Raw genomic sequence first — 22,847 nt, forward strand, 5'->3', positions numbered from 1 at the left:
AAGGACAGAGTTTCCTAGCTATATCCATTTATGGCATAGCTAGGTGACAACTCTCATGGCGCCCATTTAAAGTGTTTTTCCTACACTGATGACCTTTTCCTTTAGGGTAGGACATAAATGCTTGAACAGGAAGGGGGCTCCTATAGCCGGAGCCCCCACTAATCAGTAGAATGTTAATGGGACTGGGCTGCAGAACCGGGCAGCCAAACACATATGTACAGGGCTGTGCCTGTGTAAACTTCAAGGGGAAAGCAACCCCTTAACCTCTTGAAGACACAAGACAGTTTTTTTTCCTCTTTTTATTTTCTCCTCCCCACTATCAAAAATAATTATAACTTTTCTATTTTTCCATCGATGTAGCTGTCTGATGACTTGTTTTTTGCAGGACGAGCTATATATTTCATTGGTACCATTTCATATCTACATAATAGTGAAATGTAAGAAAATGCAATTGCGCCATTTTTGGCGGGTCTTATTTTTACAGCAGAGACACTATGGCAAAAATGACATGATAACCTTATTCTGGGTGTCAGTGCAGTTATGATGATACCAGATGTATTTAGTTTTTTTTTTGTAGCACTACTTTGAAAAAAAGTCTTTAAAAAAGTACATTTTCTGTTGCCATCTTCTGATCACTGTACGTTTATTTTTCTATGAATGCAACTGTGTGAAGGTTCATTTTTTTTGCGGAACGACCTGTGGTTTCCATTGCTATAATTATGGGGTACATATCATTTTTTATTACATTGTTTCTCGAAGACAGTTTGACCCCAAAATTCTGGCGTTGTGTATTTTTTTTCTGGCAGCATTTACCATGTGCTATGAACATTGCGTTTTTTTAACAGATCAGACTTTTATGGACGCAGTACACTATTTCCTTACGTTTTGAATTTTTTATTGGAAATATGGGAAAAGGCCGGGGTGTAAACAATTTTTTTTTTCACTTATCTTTTATTTTTGTTTTAATCCCCTAAGGCGACTTGAACTTGCGATCATCTCGTTCAAGAAATTTAGATGTCAATCAGAACTTTTAAATAAAGCATTCAGAATTGACAGTGACATTTAAATGGTTAATGGCCACAATCAGAGTTAGGCCATATTTGTATGGTTATTTTCGTGTGAGTTTTGTGCCTCGCAAGACACACAAAAGTTGCATGAAAGTAGAACCCATTTTTTGCAATAGGGCTATTTCCTATTTGCGTGCAAGTATCGTACAAGAGTAGTATATGCAAATGTGCATATACAGTATGTCCGCGTACTGTTCGATACGCCCTACAATCGGGGGCGGGGGGGAGGGTACTCACTGGCAGCTGAATAAATATGGCCCTAGGGTGGCGTCTGATGGGCACATGCATATTCGTGCCTGCTTGAGTGCTGCATTTTTGCAGAATACTCAATGATTTTTTGCACGCATATCGGCGTCTCTTTCTGTATTTTTTTGCATGCGGCAAACAAAGACGCACCGATTGAAATGACTAATTCGTCAAATGAGTTCCAGATGTGTTCTTTTTCCAGCAAATTGCTCAGTATTTATTTGCATAACATCCACTGACTTCTATGGGGACCTGTTGGTGTGCAAATAACCAGAAAAATAGAGACTGCTCTATTTTTATTTTTTTTTTGCGCAAAATACGGAAACGTGAATGAACCCATTGTAATCAAATACGCGTGTGTGATGACAGCCCTATAAAGACAACTATTTGCTATGCACATAGCGCTCTTGGCTCCCATCTTTGCCGTACATGTATGGAGGATATTGCCAAGGAATTAGTTCTTCTGATTGGTTGTGATTAGAGATGAGCGAACACGTTCGGCTCCGCCCCTTTTTCGCCCGAACACCGAACTTTGCGAACACTTCAGTGTTCGGGCGAAAAAGTTCGGGGGCCGCCGTGGCAGCGCGGGGGGGTGCGGCGGGGAGTGGGGGGGAGAGGGAGAGAGAGAGGGCTCCCCCCTGTTCCCCGCTACTGCCGCCCGCGCCGCCGCGCATCTCCCCGCCCCCCGGCGGCACCCGGACACTTACGCGCGAACACTGCAGTGTTCGGCAAAGCCGGTGTCCGGGTGCGGATGTGTCCGTAACGGACACGTTCGCTCATCCCTAGTTGTGATCAGTCCCTTTGGAAACCCACATTGGTGCCATAGGCTACAAATTTGCCTATCAATAAAAGATATAAGATGTGGGAGATTTAAAGAAAAGTTTTCCAAAGCAGCCAATCATATTGCATCTTTCATTTTCAAAAACGTCTCTGAAAACTAAAATCTGTAATCTGATTGATTGCCACAGGCAACTGTTCCAAATATGACCCCCATAGCTGTTTGCTATATGAACCCACACACGTGTTTTCTGTGTATAAATATACATATCCATTATGCAATCCTTCCGAAATCACAGCTAGGCACAGTGACATTTCGAGGTGCTTCTCCTAAGTGATTCAATATAAATGCATAAACGAGAGAAATGATTATTTTAGTTTCACTCGCACAGATGCTGAAATCACACTGAGATGAGTAATATGAGGTCTCGGCTTTTATCAAATAACCCTTTATTAAAATTCTACTTCTCGGCGAAAAGATTGAGGCTAAGAGGAATCATTTTACTCAGTCATTTACTTCAATTTCTGTCTTCCAGAAAGGAACATTGGAGTGGTACGAAAAGACATATACGTCCTATAAACCAGAAGAAAAGGTGCAATACTCTGTCTTCAGCAATTGGATTTACATACTTATCTATGACCGTCATATTTTAATGCATAAGTTATTACTGTCCGTACACTGAGTTTTTTTCCTTTATGTAGGAAGTAGAATCTAGGGGTAGACTCTTCAAAAACGAATTCCAGCCACTACTGTATCATAGAACGTAGCTATAGGGGGTGCAAAGATTTGGGTTGCCACCTTTTTCATAAAAAAATACCGGCCAATGTAAAAGGGGTGGGGTTTAGGAGTATGGCTTAACAGGACATGTGATTTTTATCTTCATTGTTCTACAGGATCACCCCACCAAGAAAATATATATTCTATAACACAACTTCTATACCAGCAGGCTCAGATATAGTAGAGCGGCTCAGCTCTAGGATATATATAAATAATGCAGTCATCATATAATAGTCAGATACCAGCTCTACACAGCGATAGTGATTATAGTGTAGTTACGTCTGGTGATCACAGTTGGCATCTTTTCCGGAGTTATCCATTTTTGTTTTTCTTCTCTAGCTCAGCCCAGACCACTATGATGAATTCTTCCAACTACAATTCATATTTCTATACTATAAAGTCTCCTTCTTTGGCCCCAATTATATAATAGCGCCCCCTTTTTGCCCTAATAATGTAATAATGTTCCCCTCTGTGACCCTAATTATGTAATAGGATCCCCTTCTGCGGCACTCATTATGTAATAATTAGAGATGAGCGAACGTGTTCTTCCGAGCTTGATATTCGTGCGAATATTAGGGTGTTCGTGATGTTCGTTATTCGTAACGAACACCATGCGGTGTTCGGGTTACTTTCACTTCCTTCCCTGAGACGTTAGCGCGCTTTTCTGGCCAATTGAAAGACAGGGAAGGCATTACAACTTCCCCCTGTGACGTTCAAGCCCTATACCACCCCCCTGCAGTGAGTGGCTGGGAAGATCAGGTGTCCGCCGAATATAAAAGTCGGCCCCTCTCGCGGCTCGCCTCAGATGCCGTGTGAGTTAGATGGGGGACAGTGCTGTTTGTACCGGAGCTGCTGTAGGGAAAGAATTGGTAGTTAGTGTAGGCTTCAAGACCCCCCAAAGGTCCTTATTAGGGCCACTGATAGCTGTGTGTTGGCTGCTGTTAGCAGTGGCAATTTTTTTTTTCTCAAAATCGGCTCTGCAGAGCGTTGCACCCGGCATTAGGGACAGAAGTGCTGCATAGGCAGGGAGAGTGTTAGGAGTGAGTGTAGCCTTCAAGAACCTCAACGGTCCTTTCTAGGGCCATATTTATCCGTGTGCAGTACTGTGCTGGCTGCTGTTAGCTGTGCTGCATTTTTTTTTACTTCTCAAAATCGCCTCTGCAGAGCATTGCACCCTCCATTGATACTGCAGGGAAAGAATTGTGTAGGCAGGGCCACAACACAGTTATTATTCATTGAATATACGCAGTGCTGCCTTTTGGTGGAAAAAAACGGAAAATATTTCTATTTGTCCTGCCTCTGTCCGTCCTAAGGGCGGTGGACACGTGTCGGCTGCGTGTGCAACCTTTAAAAATCAGACGCACCCAGCTACGGTTTACTGCTGGCTTCGCCATTTGCTTTCCTTAATTGGGAAAAAAAATACCTGCTCTGCCACAGTTAATAACTCTGCTACCCTCACGTTCTGTGACACATTAGCAGGGACACAGCACAGTTATTAAACTTCTCATGTTCATTGAATATACGCAGTGCTGCCTTTTGGTGCAAAAAAACGGAAAATATTTCTATTTGTCCTGCCTCTGTCCGTCCTAAGGGCGGTGGACACGTGTCGGCTGCGTGTGCAACCTTTAAAAATCAGACGCACCCAGCTACGGTTTACTGCTGGCTTCGCCATTTGCTTTCCTTAATTGGGAAAAAAAATACCTGCTCTGCCACAGTTAATAACTCTGCTACCCTCACGTTCTGTGCCACATTAGCAGGGACACAGCACAGTTATTAAACTTCTCATGTTCATTGAATATACGCAGTGCTGCCTTTTGGTGGAAAAAAACGGAAAATAATTCTATTTGTCCTGCCTCTGTCCTTCCTAAGGGCGGTGGACACGTGTCGGCTGCGTGTGCAACCTTTAAAAATCAGACGCACCCAGCTACGGTTTACTGCTGGCTTCGCCATTTGCTTTCCTTAATTGGGAAAAAAAATACCTGCTCTGCCACAGTTAATAACTCTGCTACCCTCACGTTCTGTGACACATTAGCAGGGACACAGCACAGTTATTAAACTTCTCATGTTCATTGAATATACGCAGTGCTGCCTTTTGGTGCAAAAAAACGGAAAATATTTCTATTTGTCCTGCCTCTGTCCGTCCTAAGGGCGGTGGACACGTGTCGGCTGCGTGTGCAACCTTTAAAAATCAGACGCACCCAGCTACGGTTTACTGCTGGCTTCGCCATTTGCTTTCCTTAATTGGGAAAAAAAATACCTGCTCTGCCACAGTTAATAACTCTGCTACCCTCACGTTCTGTGCCACATTAGCAGGGACACAGCACAGTTATTAAACTTCTCATGTTCATTGAATATACGCAGTGCTGCCTTTTGGTGCAAAAAAACGGAAAATATTTCTATTTGTCCTGCCTCTGTCCGTCCTAAGGGCGGTGGACACGTGTCGGCTGCGTGTGCAACCTTTAAAAATCAGACGCACCCAGCTACGGTTTACTGCTGGCTTCGCCATTTGCTTTCCTTAATTGGGAAAAAAAATACCTGCTCTGCCACAGTTAATAACTCTGCTACCCTCACGTTCTGTGACACATTAGCAGGGACACAGCACAGTTATTAAACTTCTCATGTTCATTGAATATACGCAGTGCTGCCTTTTGGTGCAAAAAAAGCGGAAAATATTTCTATTTGTCCTGCCTCTGTCCGTCCTAAGGGCGGTGGACACGTGTCGGCTGCGTGTGCAACCTTTAAAAATCAGACGCACCCAGCTACGGTTTACTGCTGGCTTCGCCATTTGCTTTCCTTAATTGGGAAAAAAAATACCTGCTCTGCCAGAGTTAATAACTCTGCTACCCTCACGTTCTGTGACACATTAGCAGGAAAACAGCACAGTTATTAAACTTAGATTATACATTCACTAGAGGCAGTGGGGCCTTTCGTTTTCAAAAAAGGGAAAAAATTATATTTGGCCTGCAGTCTTGCGCCAATTTATTAGCTGCTTGTGAAATCAAATCACTGGTAATACAGCATGCTGAGGGGTAGCGGTAGGCCTAGAGGACGTGGACGCGGCCGAGGACGCGGAGGGCCAAGTCAGGGTGTGGGCACAGGCCGAGCTCCTGATCCAGGTGTGTCGCAGCCGACTGCTGCGCGATTAGGAGAGAGGCACGTTTCTGGCGTCCCCACATTCATCGCCCAATTAATGGGTCCACGCGGGAGACGGTTATTAGAAAATGAGCAGTGTGAGCAGGTCCTGTCCTGGATGGCAGAAAGTGCTTCGAGCAACCTATCGTCAACCCGCAGTTCTGCGCCGTCCACTGCTGCAAATCCGAATCCTCTGTCTGCTGCTCCTCCTTCCTCCCAGCCTCCTCACTCCACTACAATGACACCTGCTCAGGAGCGGGAACACTCCCAGGAACTGTTCTCGGGCCCCTGCTTAGATTGGGCAGCAGTGGTTCCTCTCCCACCAGAGGAGTTTATCGTCACTGATGCCCAACCATTCGAAAGTTCCCGGGGTCCGGGGGAAGAGGCTGGGGACTTCCGCCAACTGTCTCAACAACTTTCTGTGGGTGAGGAGGACGATGACGATCAGACACAGTTGTCTTGCAGTGAGGTAGTAGTAAGGGCAGTAAGTCCGAGGGAGCAGCGCACAGAGGATTCGGAGGAAGAGCAGCAGGGCGATGAGGTGACTGACCCCACCTGGTGTGCAACGCTTACTCAGGAGGACAGGTCTTCAGAGGGGGAGTCAAGGGCATCAGCAGGGCAGGTTGCAAGAGGCAGTGCGGTGGCCAGGGGTAGAGGCAGGGCCAGACCGAATAATCCACCAACTGTTTCCCAAAGCGCCCCCTCGCGCCATGCCACCCTGCAGAGGCCGAGGTGCTCTAAGGTCTGGCAGTTTTTCACAGAGACGCCTGACGACCGACGAACAGTGGTGTGCAACCTTTGTCGCGCAAAGCTCAGCCGGGGAGCCAACACCAACAGCCTCACCACCACCACCATGCGCAGACATATGATGGCCAAGCACCCCACAAGGTGGAACGAAGGCCGTTCAGCGCCTCCGGTTTGCACCCCTGCCTCTCCCCCTGTGCCCCAACCTGCCACTGAGATGCAACCCCCCTCTCAGGACACAGGCACTACCGTCTCCTGGCCTGCACCCACACCCTCACCTCCGCTGTCCTCGGCCCCATCCAGCAGTGTAGTTCAGCGCACCGTCCAGCCGTCGCTTGCGCAACTGTTGGAGCGCAAGCGCAAGTACGCCGCCACGCACCCGCACGCTCAAACGTTAACCGTCCGCATAGCAAAATTCATCAGCCTTGAGATGCTGCCGTATAGGGTTGTGGAAACGGAGTCCTTCAAAAGTATCATGGAGGCGGCGGCCCCGCGCTACTCAGTTCCCAGTCGCCACTACTTTTCCCGATGTGCCGTCCCAGCCCTGTACGACCACGTCTCCCGCAACATTGTACGCGCCCTCACCAACGCGGTTACTGCCACGGTCCACTTAACTACGGACACGTGGACAAGCACAGGCGGGCAGGGCCACTACATCTCCCTGACGGCACATTGGGTGAATTTAGTGGAGGCTGGGACAGAGTCAGAGCCCGGGACCGCTCACGTCCTACCCACCCCCAGAATTGCGGGCCCCAGCTCGGTGGTGGTATCTGCGGAGGTGTATGCTTCCTCCACTAAAGCACCCTCCTCCTCCTCCTCCTCCTCTGTCTCGCAATCAAGATGTGTTAGCAGCAGCATGTCGCCAGCAGTCGGTGTCGCGCGGTGTGGCAGCACAGCGGTGGGCAAGCGTCAGCAGGCCGTGCTGAAACTACTCAGCTTAGGCGATAAGAGGCACACGGCCCACGAACTGCTGCAGGGTCTGACACAGCAGACCGACCGCTGGCTTGCGCCGCTGAGCCTCCAACCGGACATGGTCGTGTGTGACAACGGCCGTAACCTGGTGGCGGCTCTGCAGCTCGGCAGCCTCACGCACGTGCCATGCCTGGCCCGTGTCTTTAATTTGGTAGTTCAGCGCTTTCTGAAAAGCTACCCACGCTTGTCAGACCTGCTCGTAAAGGCGCGCCGGCTCTGCGCACATTTCCGCAAGTCCCACACGGACGCTGCCACCCTGCGCACCCTGCAACATCACTTTAAGCTGCCAGTGCACCGACTGCTGTGCGACGTGCCCACACGGTGGAACTCTACGCTCCACATGTTGGCCAGGCTCTATGAACAGCGTAGAGCTATAGTCGAATACCAACTCCAACATGGGCGGCGCAGTGGGAGTCAGCCTCCTCAATTCCTTTCAGAAGAGTGGGCCTGGTTGGCAGACATCTGCCATGTCCTTGGTAATTTTGAGGAGTCTACCCAGGTGGTGAGCGGCGATGCTGCAATCATTAGCGTCACCATTCCTCTGCTATGCATCTTGAGAAATTCCCTGCAAACCGTAAAGGCAGCTGCTTTGCGCTCGGAAACGGGGGCGGGGGAAGACAGTATGCCGCTGGATAGTCAGGGCACCCTCCTGTCTATTTCTCAGCGCATACAGGAGGAGGAGGAGGAGCATGAGGAGGATGAGGAGGAGGGGGAAGAGACAGCTTGGCCCGCTGCTGACGGTACACCGGCTGATTGCCTGTCATCCTTTCAGCGTGTATGGCCTGAGGAGGAGGAGGAGGAGGAGGAGGAGGAGGAGGAGGATCCTGAAAGTGATCTTCCTAGTGAAGACAGCCATGTGTTGCGTACAGGTACCCTGGCACACATGGCTGACTTCATGTTAGGATGCCTTTCTCGTGACCCTCGCGTTGCACGCATTCTGGCCACGACGGATTACTGGGTGTACACACTGCTCGATCCACGGTATAAGGAGAACCTGCCCACTCTGATTCCCGAAGAGGAAAGGGGTTCGAGAGTGTTGCTATACCACAGGACCCTTGCGGACAAGCTGATGGTAAAATTCCCAGCCGACAGCGCTAGTGGCAGAAGGCGCAGTACCGAGGGCAAGGTAGCAGGGGATGTGCGTAGATCGAGCAGCATGTACATCCCAGGCAGTGCAACAGTCTTTAAGGGCCTGGCCAGCTTTATGGCTCCCCACCAAGACTGTGTCACCGCTCCCCAGTCAAGGCTGAGTCGGCGGGAGCACTGTAAAAGGATGGTGAGGGAGTACGTAGCGGATCGCACGACCATCCTCGGTGACGCCTCTGCCCCCTACAACTACTGGGTGTCGAAGCTGGACACGTGGCCTGAACTAGCGCTGTATGCCCTGGAGGTGCTTGCTTGTCCTGCGGCTAGCGTCTTGTCGGAGAGGGTGTTTAGTGCGGCTGGGGGAATCATCACAGATAAGCGTAGCCGCTTGTCAACCGACAGTTCTCCACCAGCGGACAGCAGCGATACGTAAGCAATACGTAGGCTGCACCCGCGGATGGAAGCTACGTTCTCTCTCACCATCCAAAACGGGGACATTTCTGCTTCATCAATCTGTGTCTAATATTCCTCCTCCTCCTCCTGCTCCTCCTCCTGAAACCTCACGTAATCACGCTGAACGGGCAATTTTTCTTAGGGCCACAAGGCTCACTCAAATAATTTTTCTGAACAATTTTTATAAGTTTCAATGCGCTTAAAAGCGTTGGAACTTTAACTTGAACCAATTTTTCGTTACACTGGGCTGCCTCCAGGCCTAGTTACCACTTAAGCCACATTAACCAAAGCGATTCACCTGCCATCTTGGTTGGGCATGGCCAATTTTTACTGAGGTACATTAGTACTGTTGGTACACCAAATTTTTGGGGCCCTCACCTACAGTGTAATCATAGCAATTTGTATGTTCTTCGCCTGCACTCATGGTACAGAAAGGTGTGTGGGGTTGGCCTACACTTTAGCTACATAAATGTAACTTGGGCCTTGGCTATACTAAGGCTACTGAAATGGAACTAAGACTGCGCTCCCGCTATACTGCTGCTTCGGAATTGTTACTGGGGCCTGTCTTGAGTGCTACTATTGCTGACATGGAACGAAGACTGCGCTCCCGCTATACTGCTGCTTCGGAATTGTTACTGGGGCCTGTCTTGAGTGCTACTATTGCTGACATGGAACGAAGACTGCGCTCCCGCTATACTGCTGCTTCGGAATTGTTACTGGGGCCTGTCTTGAGTGCTACTATTGCTGACATGGAACGAAGACTGCGCTCCTCCTATAATGCTGCTAGTGATATGTTAGTGGGGCCTGTCCTAATGCTACGGCTGAAATGTTACGAATTCTGGGCTCTGCCTATACCGCTGCTAATGGTATGTCTCTGGGGTGTGGAAACAGAGGCTTCCCAAAGACATGATGGCGGCGAGGCCATTTCCCACCAACGCGGTTACTGTAAAGGTGCATATAACCACGGACACGTGGAGAGGACACGTAGTGCCTCAAAGACATCCCCCTCCTCCTCCAACAGGGAAAACATTCTTGGCAAATGTCTTTGCATTGGTTCGTCTGGTGGCAGTCCAAGAATTTCACCTTTACCGACACAACAAGAGAGCCCCCACACCATCCCCCCGCCACGGCCCACTTAATCCTGGCCGCATTCCGAAAAGCAACAAAATACAACCGTGCTACTAGGTCCGCAGTCACCACCACATTACCACCAACGCGGTTACTGTTAAGGTACATATTACCAGTCTGACTGGGGCATGCAGACACCTTGACAGAATGAATAGTGTGTGGCACATAGGTTCCCCATTGCTATGCCTACGTGTGCAGCTCCTGATGGCGGTGGCACAGGATTCTATTTCTCATTGCTTCTGTACAGCATTGTGGGCTATCGCCCCGCCACTTTTAAAGAGGGTCGCTGCCTAGCCATGCCAACCCTCTGCAGTGTGTGCCTGCGGTTCCTCCTCATGGCAGACGCACTTCTAAATAGACATGAGTGTGGCGTGGCATGAGGGCAGCTGAAGGCTGCGCAGGGACACTTTGGTGTGCGCTGTGGGGGGGAGGGGGGGCGGTTGGTCAGCATGTAACCCAGGAGAAGTGGCAGTGGAGTGTCATCCAGGCAGTGATTGTGCTTTGTTGTAGCTAGTGTGGTGCTTAGCAAAGGTATGCCATGCTAATGAGGGCTTTTCAGAAGTAAAAGTTGTTGGGAGGGGGGGGGGGGCCCACTCTTGCCGGTATTGTGGCTTAATAGTGGGACCTGGGAACTTGAGATGCAGCCCAACATGTAGCCCCTCGCCTGCCCTATCCGTTTCTGCGTCATTCCCATCACTTTCTTGAATTGCCCAGATTTTCACACATGAAAACCTTAGCGAGCATCGGCGAAATACAAAAATGCTCTGGTCGCCCATTGACTTCAATGGGGTTCGTTGTTCGAAACGAACCCTCGAACATCGCGGGAAGTTCGTTCCGAATAACGAACACCCGAACATTTTGGTGTTCGCTCATCTCTAGTAATAATGTACCCCTCTGTGGACAAAATTATATAATAGTGTCTCCAATTAAGTTATAATGTCAACCTCTGTGGCCCTAATGAAGTATGTTTCCTATCTCGCAAAACTCAGGTAGCAGGAGGATCCACTCACTATGTCACATAGGGCTGCTGGACGTCGGAAGTCGCACTACTGTATTCACAGAATATAACTCAACTCCTTCCCGTCTCCTGAACACATTGTACATAGGGGAAGGACTCCGATTATGTTGTGAATGCAGCAGCATGGCTTCCAGTAGCCAGCAGAACTATGTAACATGGTGAGTGAAACCATCTGCTACTTGGATTTTGGGAGCAGCAAACTGGGATGGAGGGTCCGATGCTGCCACCTGGCGTAGTGCTAGATCATTTTTTTACCAGCAACTAACATCGCTGGTAAAAAAAATTAAATAGCAGCACAAGCCTTTACAAATAATTATTGGCCAGGTGGCCGCCCTAGCAGAGATGGAAGTTGCACCCAAGTCCTGGTGCAAGAGGGGGGCCAAAGTCCCTCTGCTACATAAGACGACACCAGGATTGCTCATGGAAGGTTGATGGCCCCGTTACAAATTTTGCTGATGCATTCATCTAAAAATTTGCAGCTCTTATTTTATCAGCCCTCCCTCAATTTCATGTTCTACAGGACAGCTTCCAGTTCAGGAATAGAATGCCAAGATTGCAGCAAAGCATAGCAAAGAAGGCTAGAGCTCTGGTGCAACCTATAGTTGGTGGGGAAGTGAGAGCTGAGGATGTCAGTGGTGTAAAAATGCTTGAAACTTTTTCTGGGAACCAGCAGCTAACACATTTTGAGGCATTCCAATCCAAGCAGATAAGTGGTACCAGTGATGACCAGCAGGAAAACTTTATGTCCATTAGTATTGTAGTTCTTGTAGTGGACTACAATGCTGATAGACATAACCTTTGGTACCATTGGTACCACTGACCTTCTTGGATTGGAATGCTCTGTTTAGCTATCAGAACGCACTGCCATCTGTATGATGAAGAGGCACTCAGCATTGAAATGCAATACCTGTTGGTTCTCAGTAAAAGCTTCTACCACGTCTACACTACTGACATCTTCAACTCTTAGTTCCTCACCAGCTATAGGTTGCACCAAACTCAAGCCTACTTCATTACACTCATCTGCGCATATTGATGCCTTGGGCTAACCAGGTTTTAAGAGCTCAGTCAGACAAGCATTTTTTGCTGCGTGTTTACTTGCATGAAACACACGCAAAACGCATGCGGCAAAAAATCGCATGACCGAAGCTGGCGTCACAGTTTAAAAGTTGCACTTGGGTTTGTTTAAAATTCCCACAGAAAGTGCGGTGCCATCGCTATCCCCTGCTGCGGCTGTGAGAGCTGCAGCAGAGGATTCCTTGGATGCAAAACCCCTGGATGCTCTCACATCCAGGTATTTCAACATGTGGATAATGGGGCAGCGGCAGCCCCATTGACAACGTCAGAGAAGATTGCAGTCCTGTGCCACCGCTGTGACAGCGGTGGCAGAGGATTTCTTCATCTCCACAGGGAGTCCCCTCATCCCTGAACACTATTACAGCACTATCACAGTGTTCTGTGACAAGAGGACTTCCCGCGGGGATGAAGAATTCCCCTGCCACAGCTGTCACAGCTGTGGCATAGGAACGCAATGTTCTCCCATTGCTTTCAATGGGGCCGGCGCTTCTGCAGCCCCCGCTAACACCCGCCGCTCCCCCAAGCCTGCTCGGACCAGTAAGCAGTTACTCGAGAAGAGCAATGCTCGCTCGAGTAACTGCTTTATCTGAGCATGCTCGCTCATCTCTAAGCGTGATCTTCTCTGCATGTTGTCAGTGGGGCTGCTGCTGCCGCCGGCCCCATTGACCACATCCAAAGAATCCTGATACCGCAGATGCTTGCAATTCGCTGTGCTATTTTTTACCGGTGCAAATTTTTTGTGCAGGTAAAAATCAGACATTTGACCACTGCCATTAAAAAGCATTGGTACTAATAGATGCGAATCGCAAATGCAAAAAATATGAGCAACACAAAACACTCGTCTGACTGAGCCCTTAGGCTGGCAGCACCTATCTTTACACCTTCAAGCTTGAAGCACTGTCCACTTGCTTTCCTCTTTCTTCTCAACCAAGATTGTAGTAAAGACTTACGGTAATGCATCGGTAATGTCTGTCGTTAGGGGTTGTCACCCAACATCTTACATATGTAGACCATTAGAGAAGTAAAGTGATACCTTATATACTCACCGAGGCAGTACTAACTCTTTAAACCAACTAAGCAAATCACCGAGAGAGAATTAAAAACTAACTTTTATTAATACAACTTAAAGTAAAGTGATGGACAGACTAATAACACAAAAAGAACAGACAGTAAAGACACTTCTCGGGTGTATGGATGTTACCCAGAGTACCAGGTGTCTTTAATCCTGATATACACTTATATTAGATACATGGGGATGCACAAATGATGTTTCATGGATGTTATAGTTATATAGTTATATTCTCTGATCCTTTGGTAGCTGTCCATCACTTTAATTTAAGTTGTATTAATAAAAGTTAGTTTTTAATTGTTTCTCAGTGATTTGCTAAAGTAATACCCTAATTTACCTGTGCAGGGGATTAATTTCATTATATTTGTCTGTGTTGTAGAATATTGTAGAGCAGCTGCGATGTCTGGTGAAGTTGTCAGATGCTGTTCATGAAGATGTAGAGAAAAGTCAGAACATCTACAACAAGCTCTTTGTCAGGTAAGGCCTGGAAAATAATGGAAGAGGCTATCTCAGACGATTCATTTGGGCTATACAAGTCTGATGAACAAACCGGGCCGGCCTTAGTGGTGTACAGTCTGTGCTATCCTGGGTTTAGAAGATGCTGTTGCTGCCAACAAAAATTCTGCACAACTCTTTCATGCAACGTTGTGGTTCCCCATCCCCACTTAAAAAACAGCTCCCCCCATTCTCCAGTCGGCCCCCTCTCCTCCTTACATGCAATAAGTTATCAGCAGCTCTTCTTTACTCTACATAGTAAAGTTCTCAATGAATTTGTGGCAAGGTCCATGTGTTACCTGTGGATCTTCCGCAGAACTCACCCCACTCTTTGCAAGGGATACATTCGGCTGATAAAATGCGTAGCAAACAATCAGCATGTTGCAGATTTACAATCAGCACCACCAGTCAGTTCCACTCTGGACTGTGCAGATTTATTTCGCAGCATGTGGATGAGATTTCTTAAGATCTCATTTACTTTGTTGTTTTAAATGCTGCTGATTTTTCATACTCCATTAAACTGCAGGAAATCTGTAGTATTTATGCCCCACGTGGACGTAAATGATTTCTGTATAGTGCTCCGTCTAACCAAAGACCCAACCCAACCATAGGTCACTATGAGGGTACCATCTCTCAGAAGTGTTGATAGGTTTACATCTGGAAGACGCTTTTCTTGAAGGCACTAAAACCCGTGGTTTACTGCTTTTTGGCCCCACAATATGTATATCTAATTTTCACATAATTTTTGCAGCTATGGCATTGGAACAAGGTTGAATATGTTTAATTTGACTTTTAAAAGGGTTAAGGGCTCAGTCACACGGGCGAATCCGGGCACCGATGCGCCCGTGTTACTGCACGATAAGACGGCCACACTGCAGGTGCGGACGACTCTCCGCACTGCCGAAAGAAAGAACTCATGACCGTCTCCATTGCCGGTCATGTGTTCTTTCTTCCGGTGCTGTACCTGCAGTGCGGCCGTCTTCTTCGTGCAGTAACACGGGCGCATCGGCACCCGGATGCGCCCGTGTGACTGAGCCCTAAGGCAAAGAAATGTCTTGATAGTTGCAGATCTGCAGTATATTTACTAATGTCTAAAGCCTTGGGTCTCCCAACTGTTGTAAAACTGTAACTTCAAAAAGGGTATACTGGGAGTTGCAGTTTCAAAACAGCTGGTGAGCTACAGATTGGGGACCATTGCTTTAGAGACCATGCCATAGTGCTTCCTAGAGTACCATCCCCACTAAGCCCACCAGTGCCGTTCACAGTGACCCAAAAAAGTACCATTCTTGGCTTCTTCATTGTCAGCCACCATGACCTCATGCGTACGATCCTTTCAATGCAAGAGCCGGTGCCCCTATGAGTACCAACCATATTGTCCCAATGAGTGAGTTACTCACCCGTTCCTCCTGACATGTGGACTGCCATAAAAAGTACTGTACATTCTGCAGGTGTATCTTTCTGTAGGATTGGAAGTAGTACTGGCTAAGCCCTACTGTTGATCACCTTGGGCAGGGGAGACAATATTAATACATATGAGCTAGTATATTTTTTTGTTTGAAGGCATTGTCCACTTGTTAACTTGATAGCCTATCCTCAGGTTAGGTCATCAATAGTAGATCAGCAGGGGTCCATCGCCAAGAAGCCTACCAATCAACTGTTCTCTGGGCTGGTTCACTCTTGCGTCGAGCTGATTTCTGCAGCAAGCAGACAGCTCTGTTTTCAATGCAGTGGACAGGCTTGGTATTGCAGACTGTGTCCCATTCATGTCAATGGGAACTTGGCCTGCAATACTAAGCCTGGCCACTACAGTCGGAGCGGAGTTATCTGCTTCCTGTAAAAATCAGGTCACGAGCACAACAGCCTAGAGAAAAATTGATCAGCCGTGGTCCCTGGCTAATGGATCCTCCACAATCTACTATTGATGACCATCAATCGTAAGGATAGGCCATCAATCCTTTACAACTGGGCAACCCCTTTAAATATTCAATTTTATACCTGTGCTCCAACTGAAAGCATCATTCTTCTTTCCTTAGTATCGTAAAAGTGGATTTTTTCAGTATCACCTACCGGCAGCTGGAGAAACTGGTGAGTGGGACATTTTTGTTATTTATGCTATCGATCTAAAATGTCTTTCTTCCAAATTCAGACTAAATCAGAATATTTTTTTTTCATTGAAGCAGGTCACCTTCATTGCTAAAAATGAGGTTGCATCGAAGAATGTCTTCACAGCCACATTCAGTATGGTGTTGGTTGAATAATGTCCGATGCTTTTCAGACACTGATGATTTTTTGTCTTTTGATCCTCATAGGTGGCTGATGAAGTGAACATTACAATGGAGAAGCTGAAGGGAGCAGAACATGAAGAGCCCCATATTACTCATGCCATTGGGGAGACGTTATTTGAGCTCTACATCACTCTCAATGAACTGAGGCGCTTCAGGGATTACTTACCTTTAAAGTATTTTCATTTTTAAAATCCCTTTGTCTTGCTAGAAACCTACACAACACATTCTTATATCTTCCTAAGGGCTCCTTCACACAGGCGTATTTGCAAACGTTTTTGTGTGTGGAAATACGCCTGTGCCAACCGCAGACAATAGAACACATTAGTTTTATTAGTTTTTGCATGTGCATTTCTGTCAGGTAAAAAAATTGGCAACATGCTCTATTTTGGTGAGCATTTGTGCACCAAACGTCCCCATAGGAGTCTATAGGGATGCTCAACTGCGCACGAACATGCGAGAAATACAGCGTAATTTCACAATCACCTGTCAGTACGCTATAAAGTTTGCAGCTAATTGCAGGGAAGGCACAGCAGCCAATTTGGAGATTTTTTAGGAGCATTTCATTTTGGAAGCCCATCCGAGGTGATATGGAGATGCTCATTAATTTAGTTGAGCAGAGGCCAGCACTCCGAGACACAGGATGATGAACCCAGAACTGTTGAAGCCTCCTTCTAGGAACATCCTCCGCCATCTCACGTGACTGCTCAAATCTGCACGACCGCAACCGAGGCATCTCCAACCTCAGCTACTCTCTCACAGATCCAGAAAGTACCAGAAGCACCGCAGGACAGTGTCACGCCGCACATGTTGACTATTTATGGGTGATTACAGGGGGCTGGGTCACTGATGACAGCATGACATAGTGCTAGCGTGTTTTTAAGAGCGTGCAAATGTGCAGTTATCGTGAACGGAAAAAAAAACAGAAATATATGCCGCTGCATGTGCAAAAAAGACATTGCGCAGGAGCAAGCTCAATATAATAGAATATTCTACTTTTCACTGTGGTCATTAGAACATGCAATAAGCTAATGTTTTTTGTTTCTAGTTGCTGACTTTTCAGCTATGTTTTGCTTTCATTAGAGGACTAGGGTTGTAATCATAGATGTCAGCTCTATGGTATTGGTAAGGCAGGATGGTAAGACCGTCATACACATTAGGGAAAAGTCATTTGAACCCACCGATGCCATTGGCGCCAGACGATTATCATGTGCATGGGGCATTCTGACTTCCCTCTGGCAGATAATGTTAAAGGGATTATATCAGAATTAGAAATTATCCCCTATCTATAGGATAGGGGATTCCTTGTTGATGGTGGGAGACTTGCCACCAAGACCCCCACCGATTCCGAGAACAAGGGTCCCATATCCTCTTCCTTATTACTGTAGGTGATGCCTACTGCACCCCACGCAGTGAGGAGGAGACTGAATGGAGCAAGCTGCATTAAGTTTCAGAGATAGCCGAGTGCAAGTGCTCAGGTATTTTTGTCAGCCCCATTGAAATGAATGGAGTATTGACTACGCAAGCTCAGCTAGTGCTCCATTCAATTTGACGTGTGCAGTGATGAGAACAGGGGAACACGGGACCCTGTTTTTAGGATCCGTAAGTCCCTAACCAATCAGCAAGTTATCCTCTATCCTGTTAATAGGGGATAACTTGTAATTCTGGTACAACCCCTTTAAGGGAAAGAAGAATTAAGCATATTGAATTTCAATGCCCAATCCTTTAGTTCCCCTTGGAGATAAGCGGCCACCAGTGTCTGGCAGCAACTTCCTCCTCTCTGCCCATTGAAAACACATGAATGCTTCAATGAACCAAGCATTTGTGTGTACGGAGGACTCGAGAGGAATAGCTGTCAGCTAAAGGAGCGTTTGACTGACAGCTGTTGGAAGTGTACAGGCAGCTTAACACTATACACACAGATCAGGCTTTGTATCTTCGGTCACTCCCTGGTCTTTGGGCTGGGATCCTCCTCCCTGTCTTCCCAAGTACTATATTAAACTACTGACACTTTCCTGTCCATTAACTCCCATTCCCGGACCTTCCTCTTCAAATTTGAGGAACTTTATAATCAGGAGTGCATTGCCTTCTGACACACAAAAAGGAACCTATCCCTGTAAGGTAAGGAGCTGTAAGACCTGCTCACATATACTAACTGCAGACAAGATACAAATCCCCAACACAAAACGGGACCATAAGATCACTGGGACATTCACATGTTCCATGTCCAATGTAGTGTGCAGTAAATGTCCTGTTGGGGGGGCTTTATGTTGGGAAAACCGGACAAAAACTGAAAGCAAGGATGAGGACTCATCACCACATAATTAAACCAAGACCAAATTACCTGTGGCTGAGCATTTTTTTTTTGGCCCGAACACATATGAAAGTTACTATATCAAAAGGCAACTTCAAATCTCAGAGTCATAGAAGAATTTGAGAGTACAAATTTATAACCATCTTTGACACTCTCAACACAGGCCTAAATATTTTAAAAAGGTTTCATGGTAGAATGGACCATATGAGAAATCTGGAGTAGAGATTCTGGTGACCCCCTAACACCAATTTAGAGACAATGAAACTTTTGTATCATCATTACCAGTGGACTAATTAAACATTTTCTCCTCTGCTCATCTTGTTCTGTTATTGTTTTAAGTACAAATTAATCATACCATGTCTGTGGCCTTTTATATGTATGTGTGCGTGTGTGTGTATATATATACACAATATATATATAGTAAAACCTCTACTAACGTTGGTAATCCATCCGAAAGCAATCGGCTTTAGGGCCCAGTCACACGGGCACTGATCCGTTTCTAGACGATAAGACGGCCGGACTGCAGGTACGGACAACTCTCCGCACTGACCGGAAGAAAAAACACATGGCTGGCAATGGAGCCGGTCATGCGGAGATTCATCTGCACGCGGTGCGGCAGTCTTTATCGTCCAGAAACACGGGCGGATCGGCGCCCGTGTGACTGAGCCCTTACCTGAAACCATTGCTACTCGAGGTAATTATTTCCGTAGGTATCAATGTAAATCCAATTAATTTGTTCTAGGCATTCCATAAAAACACACCAAACCACATTTAATGGAGAATAAATATGGTCTTTAATAACAATAATAAGTGAATATAAAAGACTACTGTAAAGAATAAATGAACATTTAATATGTTATTGAACATGTTACTGTGTATTATCTGTGGTGTTACATAGGACTGCAGGTCACATCTACTACATCATCTGTCCTCACTGAATTCTTTGTGCTGTTACATAGGATTGCAGGTGACATCTGCTATACTACACTACATCATCTGTCCTCAGCGTTATCACTGTGTTCTCTGTGCTGTTACATAGAACTGCAGGTGATATCTTCTGTAATAAATATAGTCTTTGATACCAATAACAATAATAAAGGAATATAAAAGACTACTGTAAAGAATAACATTTAGCATGTTATTGAAGATGTTACTGTGTGTTATCTGTGGTGTTATAAAACTGCAGGTCACATCTACTACATCATCTGACCTCAGCGTTATCACTGTGTTCTCTGTGGTGTTACATAGGACTGCAGTTGACATCATTATCTGTCCTCAACATTATCACTGTGGTCTCTGTGCTGTTACATTGGAATGTAATTGTACAGTACTGTACTGTACTAGTGTATCATTGCTGATGATGGAGAAGGGTGGGTTACATTACCAGCAGGAGGAGGAGGAGACGCCGAGCAGGAGATCACATGGGTTCAGCAGCAAGGCCACGTAGGCCGGCACACGGCGGTGTTATTAGAGGCAACCAATGTTACTAGAGACAAAATTTTGATTTAAAAAAAAAAACGGCCTTACTCGAAATTGGCCTTAGTAGATGTCAATGTTAGTAGAGGTCTTGCAGTGTGTGTGAATGTTATATATATATATATACTGGGAACAATCACATTTAACTCCCATTTATTACACCTGCCATAATGCACACATGCTTGCTGGACAGACCAAACAACAATCCAAACCAAACTAAATTTAACCATAAAACCAGAACTGTATCTTTCTACGTAGTATTAGTTCAGGTCATATTATACAGCAATAACCATGAGCCTTATGTTTCCACAGAGACAATAAATCCCTGGCTTTGACAGGATTCCATGAGCTGTTTAAAGTGTCCATTCACACATGGCTGCAAACCGTGCATGAAAAGACCTGTGAGCGGATACAACGAGGTGTAGAAGTGGATAAGGTATTGTGTTACATAAGAAAACACTGGTACTTAGTGTAATGTATGACATCAATAATACATTATTGTGATTGAGGACCAAGGCTGGTTCACTGTATAGAATCAGTAAACCGCTGTTACTGCACTTTGTTTGTCATTTACACTGTCCTACCAAAAGTAATCGAACACCTGAGCAATAATCAAAAGTAGTATTTTTTACATATCTTAATACTTAGTGGGGCTTCTTTGTCCTAATGACATCAGATACTCCTGTAGCAAACCTTCTACTAGCATCTGATACATTTCAGCTAGTATTTCCCTCCATTCATCCTGCAAACATCTGGCAAGTTCACTCAAATGGATGCTGTTCATATTTCCTGACCTGATTTTCCAATTTGTCCCAAAGATGTCCAATAGGGTTCAGGTCAGGGCTCGGTGCAGGCCAGTCCAACGTAAAACAGTGTTGTATTTGTGACAAGGCGCGTTGTTTTGTTGGAAGTATGGCTGACCATTCCCAGAGTATTATATTATTGGCAGCACATTATTGTCTAGAATGTCAGGGTACACCTCTGTGTTCATGGTTCCATCAACTGTAACCAACAGACTGAGACCACGCCATGTATAACATCCGCCATACTTAACTGTTGGCACAACACACTCAGGCAACAGGTATTCCCCAGACATCCTCCATATTCAGGTACATCTGATTCTTCCTCTGGTGTTCAATTACTTTTGGTAGGATATCATAAATGACAGTGAAGTAATGCTGATTTGCTGATTCTATACAGTGAAGCAACCACCTATGGGGGAAAAATTGAGCTGAAATCACAAGAATCTTGACATGATCAGAATTCTTGAAATTGGCATAAGTTGCCCATGACATTTTTTTCTTCCTAAGGAAACTTCAAGGTTGTATAACAGAAGTCACTATGGAGCCTTAGCTTTAAAAGGTTTTTTCAAGACTGAACAAAGAAATAAGGGCTATAATGGGAATGAGCTAACCTAATTAAAAAAAAAACAACTCATTTTTTAAATGGCCCCCCAGACCAGCACAACCACAACAGTCCCTGTTGCTTTGACACCGAAAGTTCCTGTAACAGCTCTGTGAAGAGGGGTATATACAGGGGGTGGACAAAAATATAGAAACACCGTATGAAATGCATGAGTTTTTATTCATTTACACCAAGCTGCCCTTTTGACTCCTGCTTGGCTAAGAGCTTTCCTGCCAAATTTGCTTTTACTTCACCTCTTGCTCTGCTCTGGGTGGTTTTGGGAGCCAGCTGGTAACAGTAGCTGAGTGGCTCAAACCCCTGACCAATGAAACCTTATTGCTCTGGCAGATGGGTACTTCTGCCCAGCAGCATCTGTCTCATATTATCTCCATTAAAATCAGTGTCTACATGTCTTATTGAAATAAGATTTATAATCACATGTAACTGCATGCATTTCGTAAGGTGTTTCCATATTTTTCTCCACCCCCTGTAGTTGCAGTATCTGCTCCTCAGTGTGTATAAGGGATAAATGATGATATGTCCTTTTCATTTAAATCACAGCTCAGGTTCTTATTTCCCTTTTTCAGGAATGTCATTGACACTACTTTAGCTGCACACAGGTGCCGTGCCACCTTTTACACTTTTACACTTTTTGTACTTTGCAGCTGCATAGATGTTACAACTTGTGGCTTCACTGCTCCATGATTATCTTTTATGCCATCACTAATTTAGTTTTGAAACTACACATAAAAGGAATCGGATCTTAAATTTGGATCTCTGCAAATTCCTTATCATCTTGGTACTCCTGGGAATATGGCTCTTTTATTTTTAGAAAACTGTGGTTACCTATAAAAATAAAATTGAGAAAATGAAGAACTATGGATGCAGCAGAATATCTTCTGATTAGAAGGCTCAGAGGCTTTGAAACTATAGGTCCAAAGGCTGTGCACCTAGACCCTACATACATGTGCTGGGAGACCCTGTAGTTGGGGAGTTATATAAAAAGAAAATAGTAATTAAAGGGGTTGTCCCGCGGCAGCAAGTGGGTCTATACACTTCTGTATGGCCATATTAATGCACTTTGTAATGTACATCGTGCATTAATTATGAGCCATACAGAAGTTATCAAAAGTTATTCACTTACCTGTTCCGTTGCTGGCGTCCTCGTCTCCATGGTTGCCATCTAATTTTCGCCGTCTAATGGCCAAATTAGACGCGCTTGCGCAGTCCGGGTCTTCTGCTTTCTCAATGGGGCTCCGTGTAGCTCCGCCCCGTCACGTGCCGATTCCAGCCAATCAGGAGGCTGGAATCGGCAATGGACCGCACAGAAGC

The 22,847-nt window shown here is 46.0% G+C and overlaps 1 protein-coding gene across 1 annotated transcript in view; it reads left to right on the plus strand.

Moving 5' to 3' along the window:
- The window catches only part of BAIAP3 (BAI1 associated protein 3), a 176,421-nt gene that overhangs the window by 123,595 nt on the left and 29,979 nt on the right, over positions 1-22,847 (plus strand). Inside the window, exons 17-21 of the mRNA XM_066577504.1 lie at positions 2,627-2,683; positions 13,924-14,021; positions 16,073-16,124; positions 16,349-16,497; positions 20,424-20,547. Of these exons, the coding sequence (XP_066433601.1) occupies positions 2,627-2,683; positions 13,924-14,021; positions 16,073-16,124; positions 16,349-16,497; positions 20,424-20,547 (480 nt within the window). The remainder of the gene's footprint in view (positions 1-2,626; positions 2,684-13,923; positions 14,022-16,072; positions 16,125-16,348; positions 16,498-20,423; positions 20,548-22,847) is intronic.

This window comes from Eleutherodactylus coqui, chromosome 8 (genome assembly GCF_035609145.1).
Source record: "Eleutherodactylus coqui strain aEleCoq1 chromosome 8, aEleCoq1.hap1, whole genome shotgun sequence".
NCBI lineage: Eukaryota > Metazoa > Chordata > Amphibia > Anura > Eleutherodactylidae > Eleutherodactylus > Eleutherodactylus coqui.